The sequence below is a fragment of the Prosopis cineraria genome, unplaced genomic scaffold (assembly GCF_029017545.1).
Source record: "Prosopis cineraria cultivar Desert tree isolate PC_DT_omini unplaced genomic scaffold, ASM2901754v1 PC2, whole genome shotgun sequence".
Taxonomy (NCBI): domain Eukaryota; kingdom Viridiplantae; phylum Streptophyta; class Magnoliopsida; order Fabales; family Fabaceae; genus Prosopis; species Prosopis cineraria.
The window spans coordinates 43,292,005-43,316,630 of NW_026555333.1; the positions used below are offsets into that span (position 1 = coordinate 43,292,005).

Consider the following 24,626-nt stretch of genomic DNA (forward strand, 5'->3'; position numbering starts at 1 on the left):
ACCAGAAATTAGGGTACTGATCTGAAACTTCAGTTAGATCGATTTCTCAGTGGGGGGAGAGAGAGAGGGTTGTTGCAGAGAAAGGAGAGAGCAAGAAAAGGGTGTATATAGATGGAAATGTCGACGTTGAGAAAAAAAGGGGGAGGGATTGACTCTTATAAGGTCAAGGTTTGTTTTAGCATTCAAGGTTTCGTGTGGTCGGTGGTTTTGGTCAGCCATGGCGGTTTGAACATGTTGCTCAATCTGTCGCATTGCCCTCGTGGTACGGGGCTGCTTGCTTGTATCTATATGAGAAATACTTAAAATTCACGATCTGTGTAATTAAAATATTTCAAATAATTTCAAAAAAAATTATATAATATTTTGTAAATTAATTTTATTTTTATAACATAATGCACATTTGATTTTTTACTTTTTTCTATATTATCATTAATATTTAAATTAATTTATATTTAATACCATCTAAATGTAATATTTTTATTGAATAGACTTCAAATGATGTAGTATACCCAATCTACTTAAATATTTCTCATATCTATATATCCTATTGACAAATTCTTAGGTAAATTGGGCATGTCATATCATTTGTAATTTATTTAATAAAAACATGACATTCAGATAATATTAAATATAAATTGATTCTGATATTAATGATAATAGAGTCAAAAAAGGCACGAAATTAAATATAAATTTTGTAATAAGAATAAAATTAATTAAAATAATATCAACTAAAATTTTATTTAGATAAATTGGGGTATTCGAATTGGATAGACTATAAATAATGTATCGCACCCTATCTATAGCTACAAGAATTTCTCATATTCTATTACAGTTGCTCTAGACTAATAATTTGAATATTTTATAATCATATTTGTCTAATCCTACATTTCTAATGTTAATGTATATATCAATTTTGCAACATCCTAATTTTTTACTAATTAAAAACCTAACCTAAACAAATATAGTTGGCACACACAAAAAAAAAAATCCCAAGTTACTTATTCTTTTTAAGCTCAGGTGTAGCCATATAGTAAATTTAAATAGTAAGAGCTTTCAGTGAGAGTCTACAAAAAGGCACCCACACATAAAAATATTAATATATAATTTAAAATTACTAAAAAATTACCTTAAAGCAACTTTAAAGTTATTTAGGGTCTTAAAACTATATCGTAGAACTCAAAATATTCTTTGAAGTTTGTACATTTTTTTATAGATTAGTTTCGTTATAATTATATCTTTAATAATTTTTGTATGATTTAAAGTCTCTATTTATCTCAAACATTTATTTTAAGTATCAAACCTTATAAAAAATTTATATCTAAAAATTAAACTTTTTAAAAACTCAAAATAGATCGCAAATATTTTTAGAGTAACTTTTGATCAACAAAAAGACCCGAAACTTCTAAATACATCACCCTCTAAATTTTTCATCTTCTTGAAACTAAAAACTAAAAAAATTAAAACACTTACATCATTTTATAAATCTTCAAAGCGCCTTGAAATACTCTCTCCATTAAAAAATATAAGGTATTTTTTGAGGAGTTGGATATTAAAAAATGTAAGATATTTTTAATCTCTCAAAGTGTAATCATTATTTTTTTTCAAAAGTGTCGCTATTGATAGTAATTTTATATTTATTATAAATATTTAATAAAAATAAATATAAAAAGATAAAAATAATTTAAAAATAAATAATTATTTTATTAAAAAATAAAATTAAATTATATTTTAATCAAAAAGAGTATATGATTATGCTAGTTCTATCCTTCCTCACCGCCCCCGGCCCTGGCTCTGTCTCTCTCACATGCTCACTTGTTGCCGGCGGCTGGAAAAAATGTGTTGTGCGTGCGTACGTGATGACTTGGGCAATTATTTTAGGGGTAAAAGGGAGTGGGTCATGGGCCCACAGCCAAGGCCGCCTTTTTTTTTTTTTTAAATTTTCATTTTATAATTGCACACACTATATTATCAACACACACACACACAGACGGGAAGAGGGTGTCTCCATTTCTCTTTCCTCCATTTCCCTTCATTTCTCTCCCATCACCTTTAGATCAAAAATTTAACGGTTCAGATTGAGGCTTTAATAAAATTATTATTTTATTTTATAAAAAGGTGTATAATAAATTTAAATTATTAAAGTTTAATCTAAATCATTTAAAACTATAATATTTTATTTATATATTTTATATAAAATTAAAATAACAATTTTTTTTAAAATTAAATCTGAACCATTGAAAAGGGTTAATCCAAAGGTGATGGGAGAGAAATGGAGAGAAATGGAGGAAAGAGAAATGGAGACACCCTCTTCCCCACAGAGACGCTCTTACACACACGTTCTGACACACACGTACATTTATATATTTTCCTTTTCTTTTCTTTTTATTTATTTATACGCACGTACATTTAAATATTTTTCTTTTCTTTCTTTCTCTATAATTAATTTTTATCTCCTTTCTTTTTAATATATTAAATGATGGATATTTTTAAAAATTTATATTTTTATTTAAAAAAAATAAAGTTGTCAAGTGTATTTAATGAGGTTTATTAGTATGTGAGATTTTATCTAAAAGTATCTTATAATTTAGGATAGAGGGAGTATTTTATATTACAATTTAAAATTATAAATAAATATATTTATTTATTTTCAATCTTTCATGCACTTGCTTATATTATTGTTATTATTATTATTATTGCTCAAAGATAGATTCTTATAATTTATTCTATTTTAGATAAATTTTCTTTTAAAAAAAAATTATTTTACTCTTTCTAAATTCTTAATCTTCAATAAATGTTCAATAATTTCTTATGTATCAAAATTCCCTTCCTACACATTGAAATTTTTTACAATTAATTTATTACCTAGAGATTAAAATATCAAATGTTACGGTTCTTCTTTTCTTTTAAAAATTTTACCCCCAAAATTTAACATCATTATCAATATAGAAAACTTTTTTTTAATAACTTTTCACACTATCTCTCAAAATTATCTATTATTTCTTTTGTTATTAATAACTCCCCTAATCCTACAGCCTTACTTTGTGATCCCAAAAATTTAACTCTTACCCTTTTGATCTTTTTCTAATTCTAAGATTGTAGTACACCAGATTCTAAGCATATTTCATCCTCAGTCCTAAAAAAAAAAAAAAGGTAATATCACAACAATCATTCATATCACTACATAGTTAATAATAAAACAACTTACAAATTGAAACGGTAGCATTTATCGTAGAATACGTTTATTTTCATTACATATTCTGGTTTACCCTATTATTCTAGTATGTTTAGAAGGGTTAAATATTAATTTGAACCCTAAACTATAGGTTCAAGGGTGATTTGAGCTGTAAACTCTAAAAAAATATATTTTGAACCCTAAACAATTAAAATTGGGGGCAATTTCACTCCTACCATTAACTTTCAATAAACGGCCGTTAAATTCATTTAAAAAAATTATACTTTAGGTCTCAATTTGATAGACATTTATTTAGAGTTCAAAATGCATATTTTTAAAAGCTTAGGATTTAAATCACCTATGGACCTATAATTCAGTATCCAAATTGCATATTAACCCTTGATATTGTTACAAATTTCCTAGGATATGAGATCGAAGAAGGAATTAAAAAAGGATAAAGGGACAAAAATACCTACAAAGTGATGAGCCATGGACACCCAGTATTCTAAAGTGAGAAAAAGGATAAAAATACCTTAACATTACATGAGTGGGTGCAAAAGTAACTAGACAATTAACTTTGACCTAACGCCGTTAACTTTGACGTTTTAATGCTGACCGTGCATGCCACGTGTCAATTTTTGCTGATGTTAACTAATAAAAGGGCAAAAATACCCACAAACTAGTAAAAATACACATGAAGTTGTAGGCCAGGAGTAAAAATATCCATAACATTACCAGAGTTTGTGCAAAGGTGACTAATTTGTTCAATCCTTTAAATCTTGACCGTTTAGCTGATACTTAAGTAGAAGTTAATTTTTTTGGTTGATATAAACAAAAAATATTTCCATATGAATTTTTATGGATGTTGATCGATCATCGTATGAGTATTCATTATGTTACGTTAGTAGGTGCAATAGTGACTAATTCGTTAAAATCAGTGCCACATGTTTCTTTCCATCGCCTCGTATCTTGCCCCCTTCCTTTCTCCCTCTCTACTTATTTTTCTTGTCTACAAAACCTAAGATTCAATATAGTGAGATAGGTTGTACAAAATTAAAAATCGAGACTGAAAACAACTAGCTGAAAAATATTGTCACAATCTTAAGCAATTGCATTCATGATATGTTCAAAAATTTCAAATGGTTTTCATTACTGCTACAAAAAAACAAGCAATTTAATTTGATATTCAATTAAAAAAATATTTTCTCACATGATATTTATACAATAATTGATTAACCTTCAAAGAATTTTCATTTGGGAATATTTTTTGTCTGCATTAATGAAAAAATAATCAACTTTTACTTATATATCAGCTAAACGGTCAACATTTAAGAGATTGGACAGATTGATTACTTTTGTACTAACTCTAGTAATCTTATGGATATTTTTGCTTCTGGACTAGGACTTCGTGGGTATTTTTCTCCTTTATTAGTCTATGTTAGCAAAGACTGATATACGGCATGCACAGTCAATATTTAACGATTAAAGTTAATGACATTAAGTCAAAATTAATAGTTTGGTTAGTTTTGCACCCACTCATGTAATATTATGGGTATTTTTTATCATTTTTCTCACTTTAGGATATTAGGTGCCCATGGTTGACTACTTTATAGGTATTTTTTTCCCTTTATCCATTAAAAAAAGGTAAATGATGATGATGATGATGATGAAACTATATAAAAGAAGGTTGTAAATTGTAATAATGAGTAAAGAAGTTTTTGGTGGAAATTATGTTGGGTATGAATGAGATAGTGTTGAGTTAGGTAGGTATGAATGAGTGATTTTTGTTGGGTGGAGTTTTGATAGGCAATCAGTGGTAGTAATAGGAGCATAACATAATCTTTTACTATAAGCGTACTTTCATTTTTTTTTCCTATTTGTTCTTTAGTGTAATGGAATCTCATAATAATATCGGTGAAAAAAAACATTATCATTCTTTGTTAGGGAAAAATCTAGAATATATTCCCCTTCATACACTTTTTTCTCTATCTCTTTATTTATCATAAAGGCATTTGGTTTTGTTTTATAAATTTTCATCTTCATCGATCAATTCAAACTAAGAAACTTATATACTACTTTAAAATCTTTTCAAAAATTGATATAATATGCAAAATATACTTTTTTTGGTTACTGTTGAATTATTATTAATTAAAGTGTATTTTTTAAAATTCAAACAGGTTAATGTGTAATTTTGATAGTTTAGGAGTGATTTGAACCTTAAACTTTTAAAAAGGTACATTTTAAACTCTAAATAATTAAAGTTAGGGCAATTTGATCCCTACCATTAACTTTCAATAAACTTCTGTCAAGTTGAGGCCTAAAGTAATTTTTTTCCAAATGAATTTGACGACGTTTGTTGAAAATTAATAATAGGGGTCAAATTACTCCAATTTTAAATATTTAGGGTTCAGAATGCACCTTTTTAAACTCTAGGGTTCAAATTGCCCTAGGACCTATAATTCAAGATCCAAATTGATATTTAACCCATGTTTAGAATTCCTTTTTTTTCTATCAGAGAGTAATACAAGGGTATTAGACCCTACTGTTAAATTTCAGAGTATCAGAAATACAATCTGAAGGACTTGAAATAATACCACATTAGACATTTGACAAAGAGCTTCCTTAGCTAATCTATCTGCAACCAAATTAGCCTCTCTACTACACCATGTAAACTTCATAGACTAGTCTCTACTCCTCATGTTTTGAATTTCATTGATCAAGGTTCTATCCAGGTGACTACTCGCCTCATCCTGTTACAGAACAAATAGGATCTCTCTACAATTAGTTTAATTTCCATGTTGAACCATGACATGTCCTAAGCTCTCTTGAGAGCCTAGATTACTCCCCAAAGTTTCACACTCAGACTGGAACCCAATCCAATAAGATACATAAATCCTCTTAAGGTCTTCCTCGCGTGGTCTTGAGCTATACCGCCACAACCAGCAACACCACTGTTAGTCATGCAAGCACCATCAATATTGAACTTTATAGCTCCTATAATAGGGGCACGCCATAAGCTTCGATCCTCATCCATATTGTTCATCAATAATCTCGAATTTCCCTATCTAATCACCACCAATGCTTGAGCAAGTGTCGCTTGAGCACCAACGGCTTTTTGTTGAAAAACCCTCATATTTCTATTAATCCAAATTTGTCTACATAAAATAGCAAACTACACATCCCATCTATAGCCATTAACTAAAAACCTTTGAGCCATATTCTAGTCAATCCATTTGACATAATTCTCAATAGAATAGAATGTGTTGCTCCTTTCTATTAGAACTAATCCCTCCCAATAGCCTATCACTAGCCAGTATTCATGTAGCACGTGCATAATGTTTTCTGGTTGATCTGTGCATAGGGAGCAGCTGGTGTTCGTTTGTAGTCCTCTTGCGGCATGAAACACATTAATCATAATCCTACCTCGACAGCATAACCACATAAAGGTTTTATTTCTTTGAGGTATAGGAGCTTTCTATATCTTCCTCCATAGGCTTCTTCGAGCCATGTTACTAAAAGGACATAATCCTTGGTAAGCAAATTTTGGTGTGAACTCACCACTATTAGTCCATGTCCACCTTATCCCATCATCATCTGTTGTTCTACTCGTGCGAAAGATCTCCCTTACCAAGCTTGATGGCAGGAGCTCTTCAAATTTGTTCTTGTTCCAGCTACCCGATGTTGTAAAATACTAACATGCTATTTCCACACATACTTCATCAAATACTAGAATAGTAGTATAATGAATCAAGGTTCATAGTGAGGCAACCACCAGTCTTTTTAAAAGCTGATACAGTTTCCACGTCCCAACTACCATGCAATACTATTATTAGTGTCAGCCTAAGCATTGCATATTCCTTTCCAAACACTAAACACATGTCTTCGAAGCTCAACTTTAGGGATCAAGTTTTTTCCACACTTATACTTTTCTCTCATAATCTTGACCCAAAGTGCATCTCTTCTTTTAATCAAGCCCCAGCCTAACTTCATCATGAAAGCCTTGTTTTGTCTATGAGCCTCCCTAAGTCTCAGTCCTCCTTCTTCTTTCCACTTACACATATCTCCCCTCGTGACTAAATGCATCTTCCTTTGGGTGTTTGTGCTACCCCATATGAATTGCCTACACTTTTTGTCTATCTTGTTGCACGTGTTGGTAGGTAACATCGTTGATTGCATCATGTATGAAGGGATAGCAACTACCACAGATGAGACTAACGTGTGTCTGGCAGTTAGGGATAGAGAATTTTCCTTCCAAGCCAAGAGACGCGTCTCTATCTTATGCAACACATGTTGATATGTGGCTGTTGTAACTTTCTTATAAAGCAAAGGTACACCTAAATACTTTCCCAGATCCAGTGTCGAGCTGAACTCTAAAAAGTTACTAATTTCTTTCACTTGTATTCGCTCCACATTCTCAGAGAAAAAAAATCCCAGATTTAGCACTATTGATTTTTTCCCCTGAGATATTACAAAAATTATCAAGGCAAGCTTTAATCATCCCGCTTGATCCAGACTAGCTTCAGCAAAGAGCAGGAGATCATCCGTAAAGAATAAATGAGATATTCTTATCCCATTTCTTTTAAAGCGAAAGGGAAGCCAATTTTCATTTTCTACTTCTCCTTATATTAACTATCCCAATTTCTCTATAATTAACACAAACAGGTAGGGGGAAATGGGGTCTCCCTACCTTAATCCCCTAAAAGATATGAATTTCTTCCCCTTCTCACCGTTCCATAACACTTGCATAGAAGCAGTAATGAGGCATTTGGACACTAGATCCACAAACTCCTTCGAAACATTCAATTCCTTTAAGCATTGAGTAACAAAGCCCCATCTGACTCTATCATAAGCTTTCTCTAAGTCAATCTTTAAAGCCATAAAGCCCTTTTCCCTTTGCATTTGCTAAATGAATGAATAATTTTTTAGGCAATAATAATATTATCCATACTGTGTCTTCTAGGAATAAAGCTACATTGATTAGGGGCGATCACTTGTGGCATGATAGTCTTCAATCCTGACACCAGGACTTTAGTCACCACTTTATAGATAACATTACACAGACCAATAGGACGAAAATATTTCATAGACTCCGGAGTATCAATATTCGGTATTAATACAATATTGGTGTCATTAATTTTGCTTATGAATTTAGGGGTATGGAAAATTTGTTGCACTAAGAAGAAAACCAAATCCCCTACTAAGTCCCATTGATTCTAGAAGAATAACAGATTAAGCTTATCAAGACCCGGGGCTTTAAGAGGCCCTATAGAAAAAGGGCCTATTTTACTTCATGGGTAGTTATCTCCCTTCCCAGCACATTTAATTCCTCTTTTGAGATTTTAGGAAATGTGCCTTCGAAAACAATATTATTTGGTTTAGGAGAATCCTCCGAATAAAGGCATGTGAAATAATCAGTCCCCATACCTTTCAAAGTTTCAGTGTCATAGATCTATTCGTCATCTTCCATTTTAAATACTTCAATTTGCTTTCTTCTTTTGTGGGTACTGGTCATAATATGAAAATATCTAGTATTTTTATCACCTTGTAAATACCAATTACATCTGGACCTTTACAACCACATAATCTCTTCTTGTACTAATACTCCTTCCAACTCATTCCATAACCTACTTTGTTCCTCTTCCATGTTTCACGAGCTAGTAGCTTTACCCATGAGCTTTGAAATATTCTCAAGCTTATAAAGTAAATCAGCCTTGCGTTTATTGATGTTTCCAAACACGTGCTTATTCCAATCAGTCACATTTGAAATAAACCACTCCACGTTCTCTTCCCAGCTCTGAGACAAACTCTATGATCCCCTAACAATCAAGTTGAAGTCTTCATGAGTAACCCAAGGGGCGAAAAATTTGAAGGAGCGTTCTTTCTTCATCTTACCAGCTTCTTGCCACAGTTTTAGTAGTATAAGACAGTGGTCAGACTTAAACTTAGGTAAGTATATTACTGACACATGAGGGAATGACTCGTACCAATCTGCATTAACTAATACCCTGTCAATTCTGCTTCGTGTTTGGCCATTACTCCACATATAGTTAGGTCCATAAAATCCCATGTCATTTAAGTCAGTACCAGTAAACCACTCTTTGAAATATTTGTCTGACCGAATTGATGTAGGAGAAAAAGAAACACGTTCCTCATTGTGCAAAGTGGTATTAAAGTCGCCACCGATACACCATTTTCACACACTATTCTCTTCTATTTGACATAAGGATTGCCATAGCGCCTACCTTCTTGCATAGCATGGGTTACCATAGATAATAGAGAGATCCGACTCCTCTCTGGTGCCATAATTAAAACACCCATAAATAACTTGATTATGCTTCTCCTTCACTTGAAAATCAGAATTCTCTCCCTAAAAACACCATATTCCGCCACTGAACCCATCAGCTTCAATATAGTCAAACTTTGAGAGGCCAACTGTATGAGAAATCCTTTGAGCTTTAGAGCTATTATGTCCAGGTTCAAGACTAGCTAAGAATTCAAGTTTACACTTACTTCTTAACAAGTAGTCTCAGGAAACTTCTCCCACCAATCCCTCTAGCATTTCAGATTAGAATATTATTTACACTGCTATCCATATTAAACCTGTTCATCACATACCGCATTAGAATATTATTTGCATTCTGATCACAAGAAAGCAGGTTCGAATGTATAAGGAACTCATTCGGTTTACCCGCTCCCGAATCTATTGGATCATCATCAACTTTCATGCTTTCTTCTTCAGACTCCATGCTATCTTCATCCATTGGTTTCTCAGATATATAGTCCATATTCTTATTCATTCCATCTTCATGATCCATCTCCATGTCGTTCTGGTCATTTAGCCCAGTTTTTATAGATGAATTCTTTAAATCCAGTCAAACTTTAGCCTATTGCAACGTGTCTATTTCGTTAGGTGCAGGTTACTTTGTTTCTTGTGATTTAAGAGCTCCTAAGTGCTCAGGCCCATTTAACAGTTGCCTTAGCTGTTCAGTATCCTTATTGAACTTTGACCCTTGTCCATTTCTCCCCTTTGACTCGTACTGCTTAGCCGTATCACTGATCTCTCGAACTTGATTACTAATATCCATTAGCATATTACGTGCTATAGTGTTATGATGATTTTATTCATCCAATCTTCCCTCCTCAATGTCTAAAATAGAAAATCAAGATCTATGTCCTTCAATATTGGATTTTGCTCAATAATTCTGCCTCTGCTCGTTGATATGATTTTTTGAGCCACTGCTGCACTGGAATCTCCTTCTCCTTTGGACCATCATCCATTCTTCATAGCATACATCTGATTTAGCCACCTCCATCACCTCTTTACCGTCCTCCATAGCTCCCAGTTTCATATGAAGTATTATCGCTTTAGGATTCATGTTTACGCTCTCGCCTTTATTACTTGAGTTTCCCAAAGCTTGACCTTGCATCCTCTCTGGCGGTAGAGGTCTCATTGGACAATTATCAGAATCATGTTTATACCTACTACATTTCAAACATATTAGGTGAATACTTTCATACTAAATTCGTTTTTCTTTCCTTTTGATGAGGACAATTGGTCTTAATGTAGCATTCAAATCCAGTTCAACACACAAGCGGGCAAAGCGACCTTTCTTCCTCTTTATGGTAGTTGTTTCCACCTTCAAGACATGACCAATTTGTGACCCCAAAACATACAATATGCCTTGATCATAATAATCTAGGGGAAGTTGAGAGATACGAATCCAATCAACAATCTTAATAATCTTCTCTTCATCCGGTTCGAAATCCTCTTTCTAAGGTTGAATAGCCAGATAGTGATCAAGGAGAAGCCATGGTCCACCAGTAAGCGTAGAGTCATAGTCCTTTCTATCTTTAAACTGGACCACCTAGTAGCCTAAACCCACATCAATAACTTTAACATCACCATAACACCCCTACATCTGAGGTAGTTTGGATTCCATATATTCTGACCTAACCATTCTACCTAACAAAGTAACTATAAGAGTGTTCTTCCACTTCTTTGCTAGCCTTTCCTTCCCCGCCGGAGGAATGATCACATTCAGACCCCTCGTTGTCATCTCTACCGATACCCTCAATTTTCGCTTATCTCCACTCCACCAATCCTCCTATTGTTCCTCTTCATCTTTCCCATTTATGCATGTGTGTTTATAAGATTTCTAGATTTTACTTATTTTTCGGGTCATATCAGCATCTGAGAAGCCCTTACCTCCTTCCTCCTTCTTGCCCTCAAATTCATCTCCTTCATCACGCATCCAAGTCTCTTCTTGAGGAACCAGGCTCTGCTCGAAGGAGAAAGATCCATTATCGACTCGGACCTTTTTACGGTGTCGTGCTAAAGCATTACGTTCTTCCGACGACGGCGCCAGAAGCTTTCCCTCTCAAGTGCACTTCCTCATCTCTCGGCTGTATAGAATTCCCCATACGAATAACATATCCGAATCTATATAATTCTATTCCCTCTAATTTATTTTGTTCTCATGTGGCATATTTTCACTCAACAATTCTTTTTTTATTGTTTGCCATACAATTGATCTTATCATTCAAATACTAACACCTCTCCTTAAATCTTATAACGTATAACCTTAGCACACAATTCAACCATCAACATATTGTCTAAGAATTTAATTTTTTTGCACCTTAAACCATTTTCATAATAAATTCATAACTACCAAATTCATAAAAGTGATTCTTATATTTATTTAATTCTCAGTCTTCAATTGATAAGAGACATCTAAGAAATGTCTACCCCTTAGATTTAACGATTTATTTATGTATTTATTTTTAGAAAGTGGTGCCTCTAATTTAAAGGGACCTTTACCATAACTGAGTCAAATACATACAATAATTTCTAATCTTTAACAAACCACAATACCATAAAAAAAATGGTTTGACCATCGACATTAATTACCTAACCAACATCTTACTTTTATCTTCTCATTCTTTTTTTTTTAAAAAAAAGACTAATAAAAGTTGTAGATCCATAAATTTTGAAAATTCCTTCATGCACAAAAATTTTCATGGCTCAAAATTCTTTCAAAAAAAAAAGTATACTCTCAATCCTAATTCCTAAGTCCTAACATATTCATAAAAGTATCATGGAAAGAAAAAAGTAAAACAATTTAATTTAAAATTTCGCTAGAAACAAAAACATTCATTTAAAAATCCTTTCTAGTCAGTAACCCACAATTCAAAAATATTTTTTTTTGTAATCACCAAGAAATATCAATTTCTCAAACTAATAATAATTTTAAAAAAACTGCATGGATAAAAATTGTGTTTCTTCTTCTCCTTCTGTTTCCTTTTAAACTTGGCCAAATCATCAAATAAATTTCTAATAACACCTCAAGTTCATAGCATGTGTGAAAAATTAAAAGTACAGGAGAAAGTACTTACCTACATAATACATTGCTAATGAAAATCTAATTCAAAAAAAAACTCTTCATTTAGACAAAGAATAGTTTTTAAATTAACAGTAGAACCTCATAAACTTTTTATGTTCTTATTTATAATGCATAAAAACCATAACAAAATGAACAAGTTTTATTTTGAAATCTAAGAGATATACTCATATAGTATGGGGTTTTAATTAAACAATTTTCCTCTTCTATGTTCCAATATTTCCAACATTTAATCTCACAAGTTAGATTTCATGTTTATTTCATAAAAAAAAGTACTTACCTACATAATACAATTAAAAATTGCATGAAAATTTATACATACCATTCTATGCTCATAAAAATTTATATCAATACATTATATAAAAAATAAATTGAATAAGTAATGATGCACTAAAGTTGATTTACTTTTGTGATTCCTAGTAAATTTAAAATATTTCTGTTTGCACTCAAATTGTGGATTTGGAGGTCCTGACCCAACTCAACTTAATTGACTTTAAAATAATTATATAAAAAAATATATTTTTGAAGTCTTAGTAATTAAGTGAAGACCATCACCCATAATGGGTGAACATGATGGAGGAAGTGCTTCCTAAATTCAAGAAAAGTGGCAATCATAGGGCTTGGACACCAAGCTAGGATCATCTATAAATAGAGGAGCTCTTTCTCAACAATGGTATCATCAAATCATTATCAATATCAATAAACTATCAGTCTTAGACTCTGCATCTGTTACTTTATTTTTCTTTTTATCATGTAGTTTTAGTCTTTACTTTACCTATTTCTTTAATTAATGCATCTCTGCTTTTCTGCATCTCTATTAGTGTTCTTCACTTTGCATTCTTACATTCAGGTGAACTGTGGTAAGGGAGCCTGGCTCCTTGTGTTTGATTAAAAGTCAGGTTCTTCCATCCTTTTGAGACCTTGCGTCTCTAGCACGCCTTACAACAACACACCACACCTTAATTGATTGTTTTTTATGAACTATTTTTGGCACGCTCGGTGGGACTCGTGTGAAAGAAATGCCTAGGACACATAAGGATCAATATGTTGTTGGAAAGAATAGACCTGAGTCTTATGACTCAGAAAATGTGGCTGCAAACGCAGAACGTGAAGTACGAGTTAACGAGAGGCAAAGAGCTCTGTTGCAAACTTTGAAGGAGGGGCTAAGGAACATTTCTGTTATGCTGTCTAGATCGTCACAGGAGCAAGCTTCGATTGGCTCGCACCTTCAGAGAACAGATGGACTAGGGGGGCAGTCTCCCAAAGTGCCCTTCGACCAAAAGATCAATAATGAGGACTGCTATAATATCCCTCAAAAGATAAATGGCAGTCTAATTTAATAGCAGACCCGTTCGGCTACAAGGGCCAGAACCATTACTATAATATCCCTCAAAAGATAAATGGCAGGTCTAATTTAATAGCAGACCCATTTGGCTACAAGGGCCAGAACCATTGGGGCCAACACCAGAGAGGCCAAAGCCATAATGGCCGAAGTCATCAGGGCTAGCACCATCAGGGCCAAAGCTATTAGGGCCAGCATCAAAGGGGCCAGAGCCACAAGGGCCAAAGTTATCAGGGCCTGCACCATCAGGGCCAAAGCCATTAGAGCTAGCACCATAGGGGCTGAAGTCATAAGGGCCGAAGTTATAGGGGCCGCAATTAAGGGGCCAGAACCACAGGGGCCGTAACCATAAGGGTCAACACTAGAGGGGCTGAAGTCACAAGGCTCGCAACCACAAAGGCTAGCACCGCAGGGGCTAAAGTTAGAAAGGCAAGTTTTGTAAGGGCCCTTTCCACAAGAGCTCTCTCCAAAAAGGCTCTTTCCATAGGGGCCTTACAGCAGCTAGATTTTACAGAACCAGTCCTTAAAAACTCAAAAGGCCAATTCCAAAACTAACTCTTGAGGTCCTAAACCTTGAGAAACTTGATTCTAAGCTAGACCCTATAGTCCTTCAAGAAAAGTATCAAATCAACCATCAATCAGAACGAGAATGAGCCAATCCTCCAAGACATATCCATACAAAATTGGCCCATGAAGGCTCTGGCCAATATGTATGCGGGGGCCATTGTTTACACTCAAATTGTGAATTTAGAGGCCCTGGCCCAACTCAACTTAATTGGCTTTAAAATAATTATATAAAAAATATATTTTTGAAATTTTAGCCATTAAGTCAAGACCATCACCCATGATGAGTGAACATGATGGAGGAAGTGCTTCCTAAATTCAAGAAAAGTGGCAATCATGGGGCTTGGGCACCAAGCCAGGATCATCTATAAATAGAGGAGCTCTTTCTCAACAATGATATCATTAGATTATCATCAGCATCAACAAACTATCAGTCTCGGACTCTGCGTTTGTTACTTTATTTTTCTTTTTATCATGTAGCTTTAGTCTTTACTTTTCGTTGTACAGCCGGCATAGCCCGCCACCTATTTCTTTAATTAATACATCTCTGCTTTCTGAATCTTTATTAGTGTTCTTCACTTCGCATTCTTACATTCGGATGAATTGTGGCAAGGGAACCCGGGTCCCCGCATTTGATTAGAAGTCAGGTTCTTCCATCCTTTTGGGACCCTGCATCTTTGGCACTAGAGCCGATAATTTGGGCCAAGCCCGACGGGCTAGCCCAAACCCACCCAAAAAATTTAGGCCCAAGCTCGAAAAAAAATATTTTTTTATTGTTCAGGCCTATTCGGGTTACCCGAATAGGCCCGAGAAAATTTGGGCCAAGCCTGATTGGGTTCGGGCTTGGCCCGAATACTCAAATAGAAAATTTTTTTTAAAAAATATATAATATAATAAATATTAATCATTTTTAAAGTTTTATATCATTTTATTTTAAAATACCATATATTTGAGTGTATTATTATAGTTAATTTAAAAAAATAAAAATATTTATAGTTTCTTATTTTATTTTTTTAATCAAATAAAATATCTCAAAATAATAATTAAATATATATTTTAATAATAATTTTTATATTTTAAGACTCAATTTTTTTCAAAAAAAAGTTGAGTGATATACACCATTTTCTTGTCCAAAAAATTATATTTTATATTTTTTATAAAATAAAATAATTAAATTTAAATTAAAAATAATTTTAAAAATAAGTTTTGTGTATGTATGAATTTTTGGTTCTACTACTAAATAAATATAATAAATAAAATAATATTTTTAAATAATTATTTAATTATCATCCATGCCAGACTTAGTTAAAAATTAAAAATAAACTAAAGTAAATGCTTTTTATATATAGGGCTTAAACAATATAAAAGGTTAAAGAAAAAAATTTAAAAAAATAGTTTTACCCATAATTAAATAATTTTTTATATAATATAATGATGGCTATTTTTCTCATACTCTTAAAAATAAAAAAGTATAATTTATCCAATAGTTATTAAAAACTTTGAGCTAATCAAGGCAATAATTTTAAATTAGTGATTTAACTATAGTTGAATTGAGATTAACTTGATCATAATTAAAAAAATATAATTAAATTAAAATTTATAAATATTTTTATATAACCATGATAAGGGTAATATTTAAACAAATAAGACATTAATTTACAAGTAAAGGAAACATTCATAAATAAATTGCATATAATACAATAAAATAGTAACAGAGCTACTTAAGTACTTAACTATAAAGTTAATAAGTTATTATTATTTTTATTCCTTTCAAGTTAAAATAATATTTTATACTTAATAAAATTATTTAAAAATTAAAATTGATTAAAAAATAAATAAATAATATTTTTTAAAAATTTTTCAGGTATTCGGGCAGGCCCGAATAAGCCCGAAGCCTAAAGACGTTAAGGCCGGGCTTGGCTATATGAGTTTTTTAGAATGAGTAAGATTATTTAAGTTCGATTCGAATAAGCTCAGCCCGAATTGAGCCCGACCCGAATAAGCCCGGCCCATCCGAATTATCGGCTCTATCTGGCACACCTCGCAGCACCACACCATGCCTTAATTGATTGTTTTTTACGAACAATTTCAAAATCCATCCAAATATATGGGATATCTAAAAATTTATATTTAAAAATAAAACTTTTTAAGAATTCAAAATAGATCTACAAATATTTTTAGAGTAACTTTTGATAAAAAAAAAACCCAAAAATTGTAGGTATACCACTCTCTAAATTTTTCATCTTTTAAAAACTAAAAACTAAGAAATTATATTGATAGAACGAATAATTTAGAACACTTACATCATTTTGTAAATCTTCAAAGTATCTCTAAAATATCTGATTATATTAGTTCTAACCTCCCTCACCGCCCCAGCACAGGCTCCTCTCTCTCTCTCTCTCTCTCATGCTCTCTTCTTGTCGGCGGCTAGAAAAGATGTGTAGTGTGTGCGCGCACGACAACTAGGGTAATTATTTTATGGGGCGAGGGAGTGGGTCATGGGCCCACAGCCATGCCCTCTTTTTTTTTTTTTTTTGGTTATCTTCATTTTATAATTACGCATACTATATTATTAACACCCACACATGTAAATATCTTCACACACACACACCCTCTCACGTACTGACACACACGTACATCCATATATTTTTCTTTTCTCTTCTTTTTATTTTTTATACACACACAATATATTTTATATTACAATTTACAAATATAAATAAATATATTTATTTATTTTCAATCTTTCATGCACTTGCTGCTCCTCGTCGTCGTTCGAAGATAGATTCTTATAATTTATTTTATTTTAGATAAATTTTTTTAAAAAAATTATTTACTCTTTTTAAATTCTTAATCTTCAATAAATGTTCAATAATTTCTTATGCATTAAAATTCCCTTATACATTGAAATTTTTTATAATTAATTTATTATAAAGAGATTAAAATCTAGAATGTTACAAATTAGTTGAGAAGGATTCCTTACACCTAAAAAAACTACAATTATAGTTTGAACCCCTTTATATGAAAAAAATTATTTATTATTTTAAAAAATCCTTTTGAGAAATCTTAAGATGTTTGTGACAGTTTTTAAAAATATTACATTTTTTATTGTTTTGGTTAGATACAGTAAATAATTAATGATAAATTTTAAAAATAATAAGATTCATTGAACGAGAGAACGTGTGTGGATGAAAATACAGAAATATCATAAAATCTGAAAATAGCTAAAAAATAAGTCATTTTTTATTATGATAATATAAAATAAAATAATTTATAATTCTGAGTAAAATTTCTAAATATAAATTAATTTTCATAAAATTACTTTGAACTTTTGAAAACGGGTCTAAATATAGTTATTTTTTAATTAAAAACAACAAATTTATTTCTTATATTTATTTTGAAAAATAGTTATATACATGAAGTAAAGTCTTAATTTTTTTCCCCAGAGACGCTCAAGCTATCTTCCAACCATAGCTTTTTCTCTCGAATGTTTCAAGGATAAATCATCAATTTGATGTATTTCAGATTTTATCGCTCACAAGAACTCGGAAATTGAACAACCAATGGGAATATGTAGTTTAAACATTTCCAAAATCTTCATCTCGTTTACCAAGGCAAGAAATGAACTAATGCTCAAACAATTTTTTCATGTCATACGGATTGCGTTGCACAAAATTATGAACAAGTAGTATTGACACATTCTATAACTACACCTGTTTGCACCCAAATTATGAACATGAAGGCCCTAGCCTAACTCAATTTAAATTGGCTTTAAAATAATTATATAAAAAAAGAATATTTATAAAGTTTTAGCCATTAAGTTAAGACTATTACCCATGATGAGTGAATATTATGGAGGAAGTGTTTTTTAAATTTAAAAAAAGTGACAATCATGGGGCTAGGGCCAAGCGAAGATCATCTATAAATAAAGAAGCTCTCTCTCAACAGTCATTATTAGCATTAACAAACTATCAATCTCAAACTCCACATCTGCTACTTTATTTTACTTTTTTTTATCATGTAGTTTTAGTCTTCACTTTTCATTGTACAGCCGGCATAGCTCACCACCTATTTCTTTAATTAATGCATCTTTGCTTTTGTACATCTCTATTAATGTTCTTCACTTCGTATTCTCACATTTGGGTGAACTGTGGTAAGGGAGCTTGGGTCTCCACGTTTGATTAGAAGTCAGGTTCTTCCATCCTCTTGAGACCCTGCATCTCTGGCATGCCTCGCGACATCACGCCTGATTAATTGTTTTTTACAAACAATTTTCGACATGTTTGGTGGGACTCATGTGAAAGAAATGTTTAGGACACACAAGGATCAATATGTTGTTGGAAAGAATAGACTTGAGTCTTACGACTCAAAGAACGTAGCTGCACACGCAGAACGTGAAGTTTGAGCTAACGAGAGGCAAAGAGCTCTTTTGCAAACTTTGAAGGAGGGGCTAAGGAACATCTCTATTGTGCTGTCTAGATCGTTACAGGAGTAAGCTCCGATTGGCTCACACCCTCAAAGAATAGATGGACTCGAGGGGCAGTCTCCTAAAGTGCCCTTCGATCAAAAGATCAATAATGAGGACCACTATAACATCCCTCAAAAGATAAATGGCAGGTCTAATTCAATAGCAGGCCTGTTTGACCACAAGGGCCAGAGTCACAAGGGCCAGAGCCAGCACCATCGAGGCCGAAGCCATTGGGGCCAGCGCCATCAAGGCCGAAACCATTGGGGCCAGCAGTAGAGGGGTCGGAGCTACAAGAGCCAAAGTCATTGGGGCTGAAGCCATTAAGGCCAGCACCAACGGGGCCAGAGCCACAAAGGCCGAAGTCATCGAGGCCAGCACCATCAGGGTCTAAGCTACTAGGGCCAACACCAGGGGGGCCGAAGTCATTGGGGCCAGCACCATCAGGGCAGAAGCCATTAGGGACAGTACCAGAAGGGTCGAAGCCATAAGGGCTAAAGTCATTGGGGCCAATACCATTGGGGTTGAAGTCATTGGGGTCAGCATCAGAGGGGCTGAAGCCACAAGAGCCAAAGTTATTGGGGTTAACGCCAGAGGGGTTGAAGTCACAAGGGCCAAAGTTATAGGGGCCACAACCAAAGGGCTAGCACCACAGGGGCTGGCACTGCAGGAGCCAAAGTCAAAAAGGTAAGTTTTGCAAGGGCTTTTTCCACGAGAGCTATCTCCTAAAAGGCTTTCTTCATAGGGGCCTCGTAACAGCTAGATTTTACAGAATCAGTCCTTAAAGTCTAAAAACTCAAGGGGTCAATTCTAAAACCAGCTCTTGAGGTCCTAAACCTTGAGAAACTTGATCATAAGCTGGATCACATGGTCCTTAACCCTCAATTACAAGGGTGTCCTTCAAGAAAAGTACCAGATTAACAATTAATCAGAACGACAATGAGCCGGTCCTTCAAGATATATCCATACAAAATTAGCCTACAAAAACTCTGGCCAATTTGTATGCGGGGGGCATTATCTGCACCCAAATTGTGAACATGGAGGCCTTGGCCCAACTCAACTTAATTAGCTTTAAAATAATTATATGAAAAAAAGAATATTTATGAAGTCTTAGCCATTAAGTCAAGATCATTACCCATGATGAGTGAACATGATGGAGGAAATGCTTTCTAAATTCAAGAAAAGTGGCAATCATGGGGCTTGGGCACCAAGCCAAGATCATCTATAAATAGAGGAGCTCTCTCTCAACAGTCATCATCAGCATTAACAAACTATCAGTCTCAGACTCCGTGTTTGCTACTTTATTTTACTTTTTTTATCATATAGTTTTAGTCTTTACTTTTCATTGTACGGCTGGCATAGCCCGCTACCTATTTCTTTAATTAATGCATCTATGCTTTTTTGCATCTCCATTAATGTTTTTCATTTCGCATTCTCACATCCGGGTAAACTGTGGTAAGGGAGCCTGAGTCCCGACATTTGATTAGAAATCAGGTTCTTCCATCCTCTTGAGACCTCATGCCTCTAGCATGCCTCGCGACACCACGCCTGATTAACTGTTTTTTACAAACAACACCATACAGATATAGAACTTATGAATAACATTAACATTAACACTATATATGAGACAAGATCTTTTTATCTATCAGTGTACAATTCTTCCCAGAAAAAAGAATTATATATCATCTACATAGATCTCTCTTCTGAGTTCTGAACATTAATTAACATACATTTTTCTCTTTTTCTTTCCATTCTAAGCCCAAGAACCTGCATGGCGAAAACCTAACCTTGTACTCCGAAATGGTCTCAAGCTTGGGTGACCAATGCTGATCCTTAGACCTCACAAGCTGATCAAAGTGCTTCTTCAACTCGGGAGTACTACACAGAAAGCTATAGTTACTATCACCATTACGATCTGTTTCTTTGTCATTATTTCCATTAATAAGCCTCGTGATGAACTCAGGCTTCACCTTTATCAGAATCCTCCCATTGGAGCCCTTTATGTACTCAAAAGGACTAGGGCTCTCTCCAAACTTGATCGGACATGGTGATGACGACGACGACTTTCTGGTTTTATTAGGGCATGTTGATGATAATGATGATGAACCTAGGGCTGCGAGCCACGCTGGCGACAGGACCTTGCATGCTAAGCGATCTATGGGAAGAACGAAGTAGGTTTGGCCTGGCATGAGTTCGTCGTCTATGGCTAACGACGGCACCGGGAGGCCCATGAAGAAGGAGTCAGCGTGGCATACCACCTTTTCTGGGAACTCGAACATGATCTCGCCGGCGATGTGTTTTCCTCTCAGGAACCTCGTCGTGCCTTCGCAGAAGACAAGTTTTATCGAAGAAGACGACGACGAATTAGGGTTTTGCTGCGCAAAACACGGTGTCAAAACTGCATTGCCCATATCAGAAACTAGAGTAATGATCTAAAACTTCAGTTGGGTCGATTTCTCAGCGTATAGAGAGAGATATGTTGCAGAGAAAGGAGAGAGGAAGAAAATGTATATAGATGGAAATGTCGACGGTGAGAAAAGAGGGGGGTGGGAGGGATTGACTCTGAAAAAGTCAAGGTTTGTTTTGGCTTTTAAGGTTTCTGGTTTCGTGGGGTCAGTGGTTTTGGTCAGCCATGGCGGTTTGAACATGTTGCTCACTCTCGCATTACCCTCGTGATATGGGCTTGAATCTGTATATTTTATTAGACTTGCTCTAAACCTTTTTGCTTTATATTCTGAACCCCTTTTTATGGAAAAAAAAAATATATTATTATTTTATAAAATCCTTTTGAGAAATCTTAAGATGTTTGTGTCAGTTTTAAAAAATATTAGATTTCTTATTGTTTTGGTAAGCTACACTTAATAATGATAGATTTTATTTTTTATGTTAAAAATGATGATAAATTTTTAAAATAATAAGATTCATTAAATGAGAGAAAGTGTGAGGATGAAAATATAAAAGGAAAAAAACTTATATTCTTAATTTTATATATTTAAGGTGCTTATTTCTAATTAAATCAATACATGTGTATCTTGTAAAAAATAAATCATAATTTTTGCCCATATAGAAATATCATAAAATCTGGAAATAACTGAAAAGTAAATCATTTTTATATTTCAAATTAAAAGAAAAATAATTGCTAACTTGGACTAAAATTTCTAAATAATAAATTAATTTTCATAAAATTACTTTGAAGTTTTAAAAAACGGGTCATCATATAGTTATTTTTTAATTATTTTAAAATTTTAAATGCATTGTCTAATTATTTATACTAAAAAAATATGAACAATCAATATCCAATATTAAATATAAAATTTAGGACCAATGTAAAACACGAGGACTGGCTCCACCATTATAAACACAACTCATCCACAGATACACACACTCCTTTGACCGTCTATATTTAATTAACTACCTAAAAACATACTCCTCCATTATTATTTACGGGAAAAATTATCATTTTTTATATTTTTTATACAAGGAAAATCATATTTTAACGTTGATCTTACTTTAAATATTTTCAAACCTATTTTTTTCTACACCACTTCTAACGTTGCATGGCATGAATTTGAGCATTATGTAAATCAGAGTTCATTGAACCAAAATAAGAAACAAAAGGAGCATATATTACCCAAACTCGCATTGAATTTTGACATTTCTGAAGGTCGCAGGCGTGTTTGTGTATGTTATATGTATACTCATATGGCACGGTCTTATGTATAGGACAAGAGAAAAGATTAATTTTGAGCATAGTTATAAGGTATTTCATTATGTTTCATATTTATCTTTACCTTTCTGTCCTCATTAAATGTTTAAAAAATTATAAAAATATAAATAATAATTTTTATTCTTATTAGGGTAGAAGAAGTGAAAGCTTATTAATTTTTAAGATAAAGTTAATGAGGCTTAATGTTTTCATTGAATTTTGGTAAAATTTGTTGGAATAGGATTAGATGGAGCGTGGCCAAAAAATAAAAAAGGGATTAGATGGAGTAATAAACAAACACACCACACCAGTGGAGTGAGAATTAATAATATCTGGTGATAATCTAATAATTGTCACAAAACATTTTAATTAGTCATAATTATACATAATAATTATGTTTTCTAGCCATTTAAAAAGAAACCATGCATTATTGGCGTTTGATATAATTATAATACAAAGAATGATGGATTTTTTTCCTATTATGTCATTAAATTTTTATCATGAGATTCTTCTTTTATTTTCCCTTAAATATTAGTGAGAGAAAATAGCACATTATTAAAGTATGTATATTTAATAGGAATAAAATTAAAAATTTATTACATTTTTGGATAAAGTTAATGAATTTTAAAATTTTTCTTGATTCCAATAAAACATGTAAAAAATAACTTATAAATAAAGTTAAATAAAATATTATATAATAATGATAAGATGGTGCATGTGATCAATGTTTTTCTTTAATCAGTCATTTCTATTATAATGTATATAATAATTATAATATTTAATCACATGTGAAGGAGTTTGAATTAATTTTCGGTATCATTTGCATTTAAATTCTAAATTTAAAATCTCACATTTCAAATAATTTGTTTGAGTAGTTTAAATAATTTCAAATGAATAACAGAAATAAGTTGATTTAAAATGAAAATAAAAAATTATAAATGGTGAGTTTATATTTATTTTTCAATGGATAGAGGACGGGAATGAGACATGAGAAAAAAGATACGAGAGTCATAAGGATCATTAGTAAAAACATAAGGATAATGAAATGTTTTAAGTAACTAAAATTTTAAATAATTAGGATGCAATAAGAATTTAAAATTATAAAAAAATTATAATAAGTAATAGATTTTATAAATTTGTATATATTCAAATAAGAGATTCGACATAATTCTAAATCAATCCAAACACACTAGAGAATTGTCTCACAAAGGAAGATTAGGGGGGAGAACTATTATAATTACAGTACCATAATAATCAGTAGAGAAAAATCATTAACTTAAAAATTCTTTATTAAATTGGATCACTATTCACTGTATAGATTGTTGGTCTAAATTTCATTTGATCATTGAATTTAAAAATGATTTTGGGAACCCATGGTTACTAACGAATATTATAAGGTTCCAGAGTACCACTAGCGAATCTTATACTTTGTTGGGCAATCAAAAAAAAAAAACTTTTACTTTGAATTGGTTGAATAGAATAATTCTGAGGGATCTGAGATTTGAAAGATCACAGACGTCGCAATTTATTGGCCCTCCAGAAAAATCCAACGTATCTGGCCAACTAATTCTATATTTTAAGAAAGGTCCACTTTTTGTCTTCTTCCAACGATTTGTTTTTTGGTAACTTATTTAATGATGAGAATTGGTCATGGAATTGACCTACAGTCTGTTTGGATTGCCTCATTAATCGATTTTTGAGGCAAAAAATCAATTAATATGAAAAGTTAGCCAAACAATCGAAAATCATCAAAAATCGATTATGGGTCAGGACGCGCGTTTTTCTGTAAGTTCTCTCCATCAGCTTTTGCAGAACGTTTATCAAAAAGCGTTGGGAAAAATTACAAAGAAAGGCCCAAGAAAAAATTATAAAGGAAACACATAATTTAATAAAAATAAAATTAAACTCTCTTCTTTTTCCTTTTTTTTCCTTAATAAAATTTAAACTTTGTATATTCAAAAAATTAATATTTGGTATTTAAA

The 24,626-nt window shown here is 32.6% G+C and overlaps 1 protein-coding gene across 1 annotated transcript; it reads right to left on the minus strand.

Moving 5' to 3' along the window:
• Positions 1-20,583: 20,583 nt before the first annotated feature.
• Positions 20,584-21,404, minus strand: LOC129302089 (uncharacterized). Its single transcript, XM_054940771.1, has one exon. It carries the CDS (start codon positions 21,347-21,349, stop codon positions 20,660-20,662), a length of 690 nt encoding a protein of 229 aa, XP_054796746.1. The 5' UTR covers positions 21,350-21,404; the 3' UTR covers positions 20,584-20,659.
• Positions 21,405-24,626: the final 3,222 nt, after the last annotated feature.

What these genes read in the sequence shown, in the direction of transcription:
- LOC129302089 (XM_054940771.1), bottom strand. Translation starts at nt 21,349, where the DNA reads ATGGGCAATGCAGTTTTGACACCGTGTTTTGCGCAGCAAAACCCTAAT.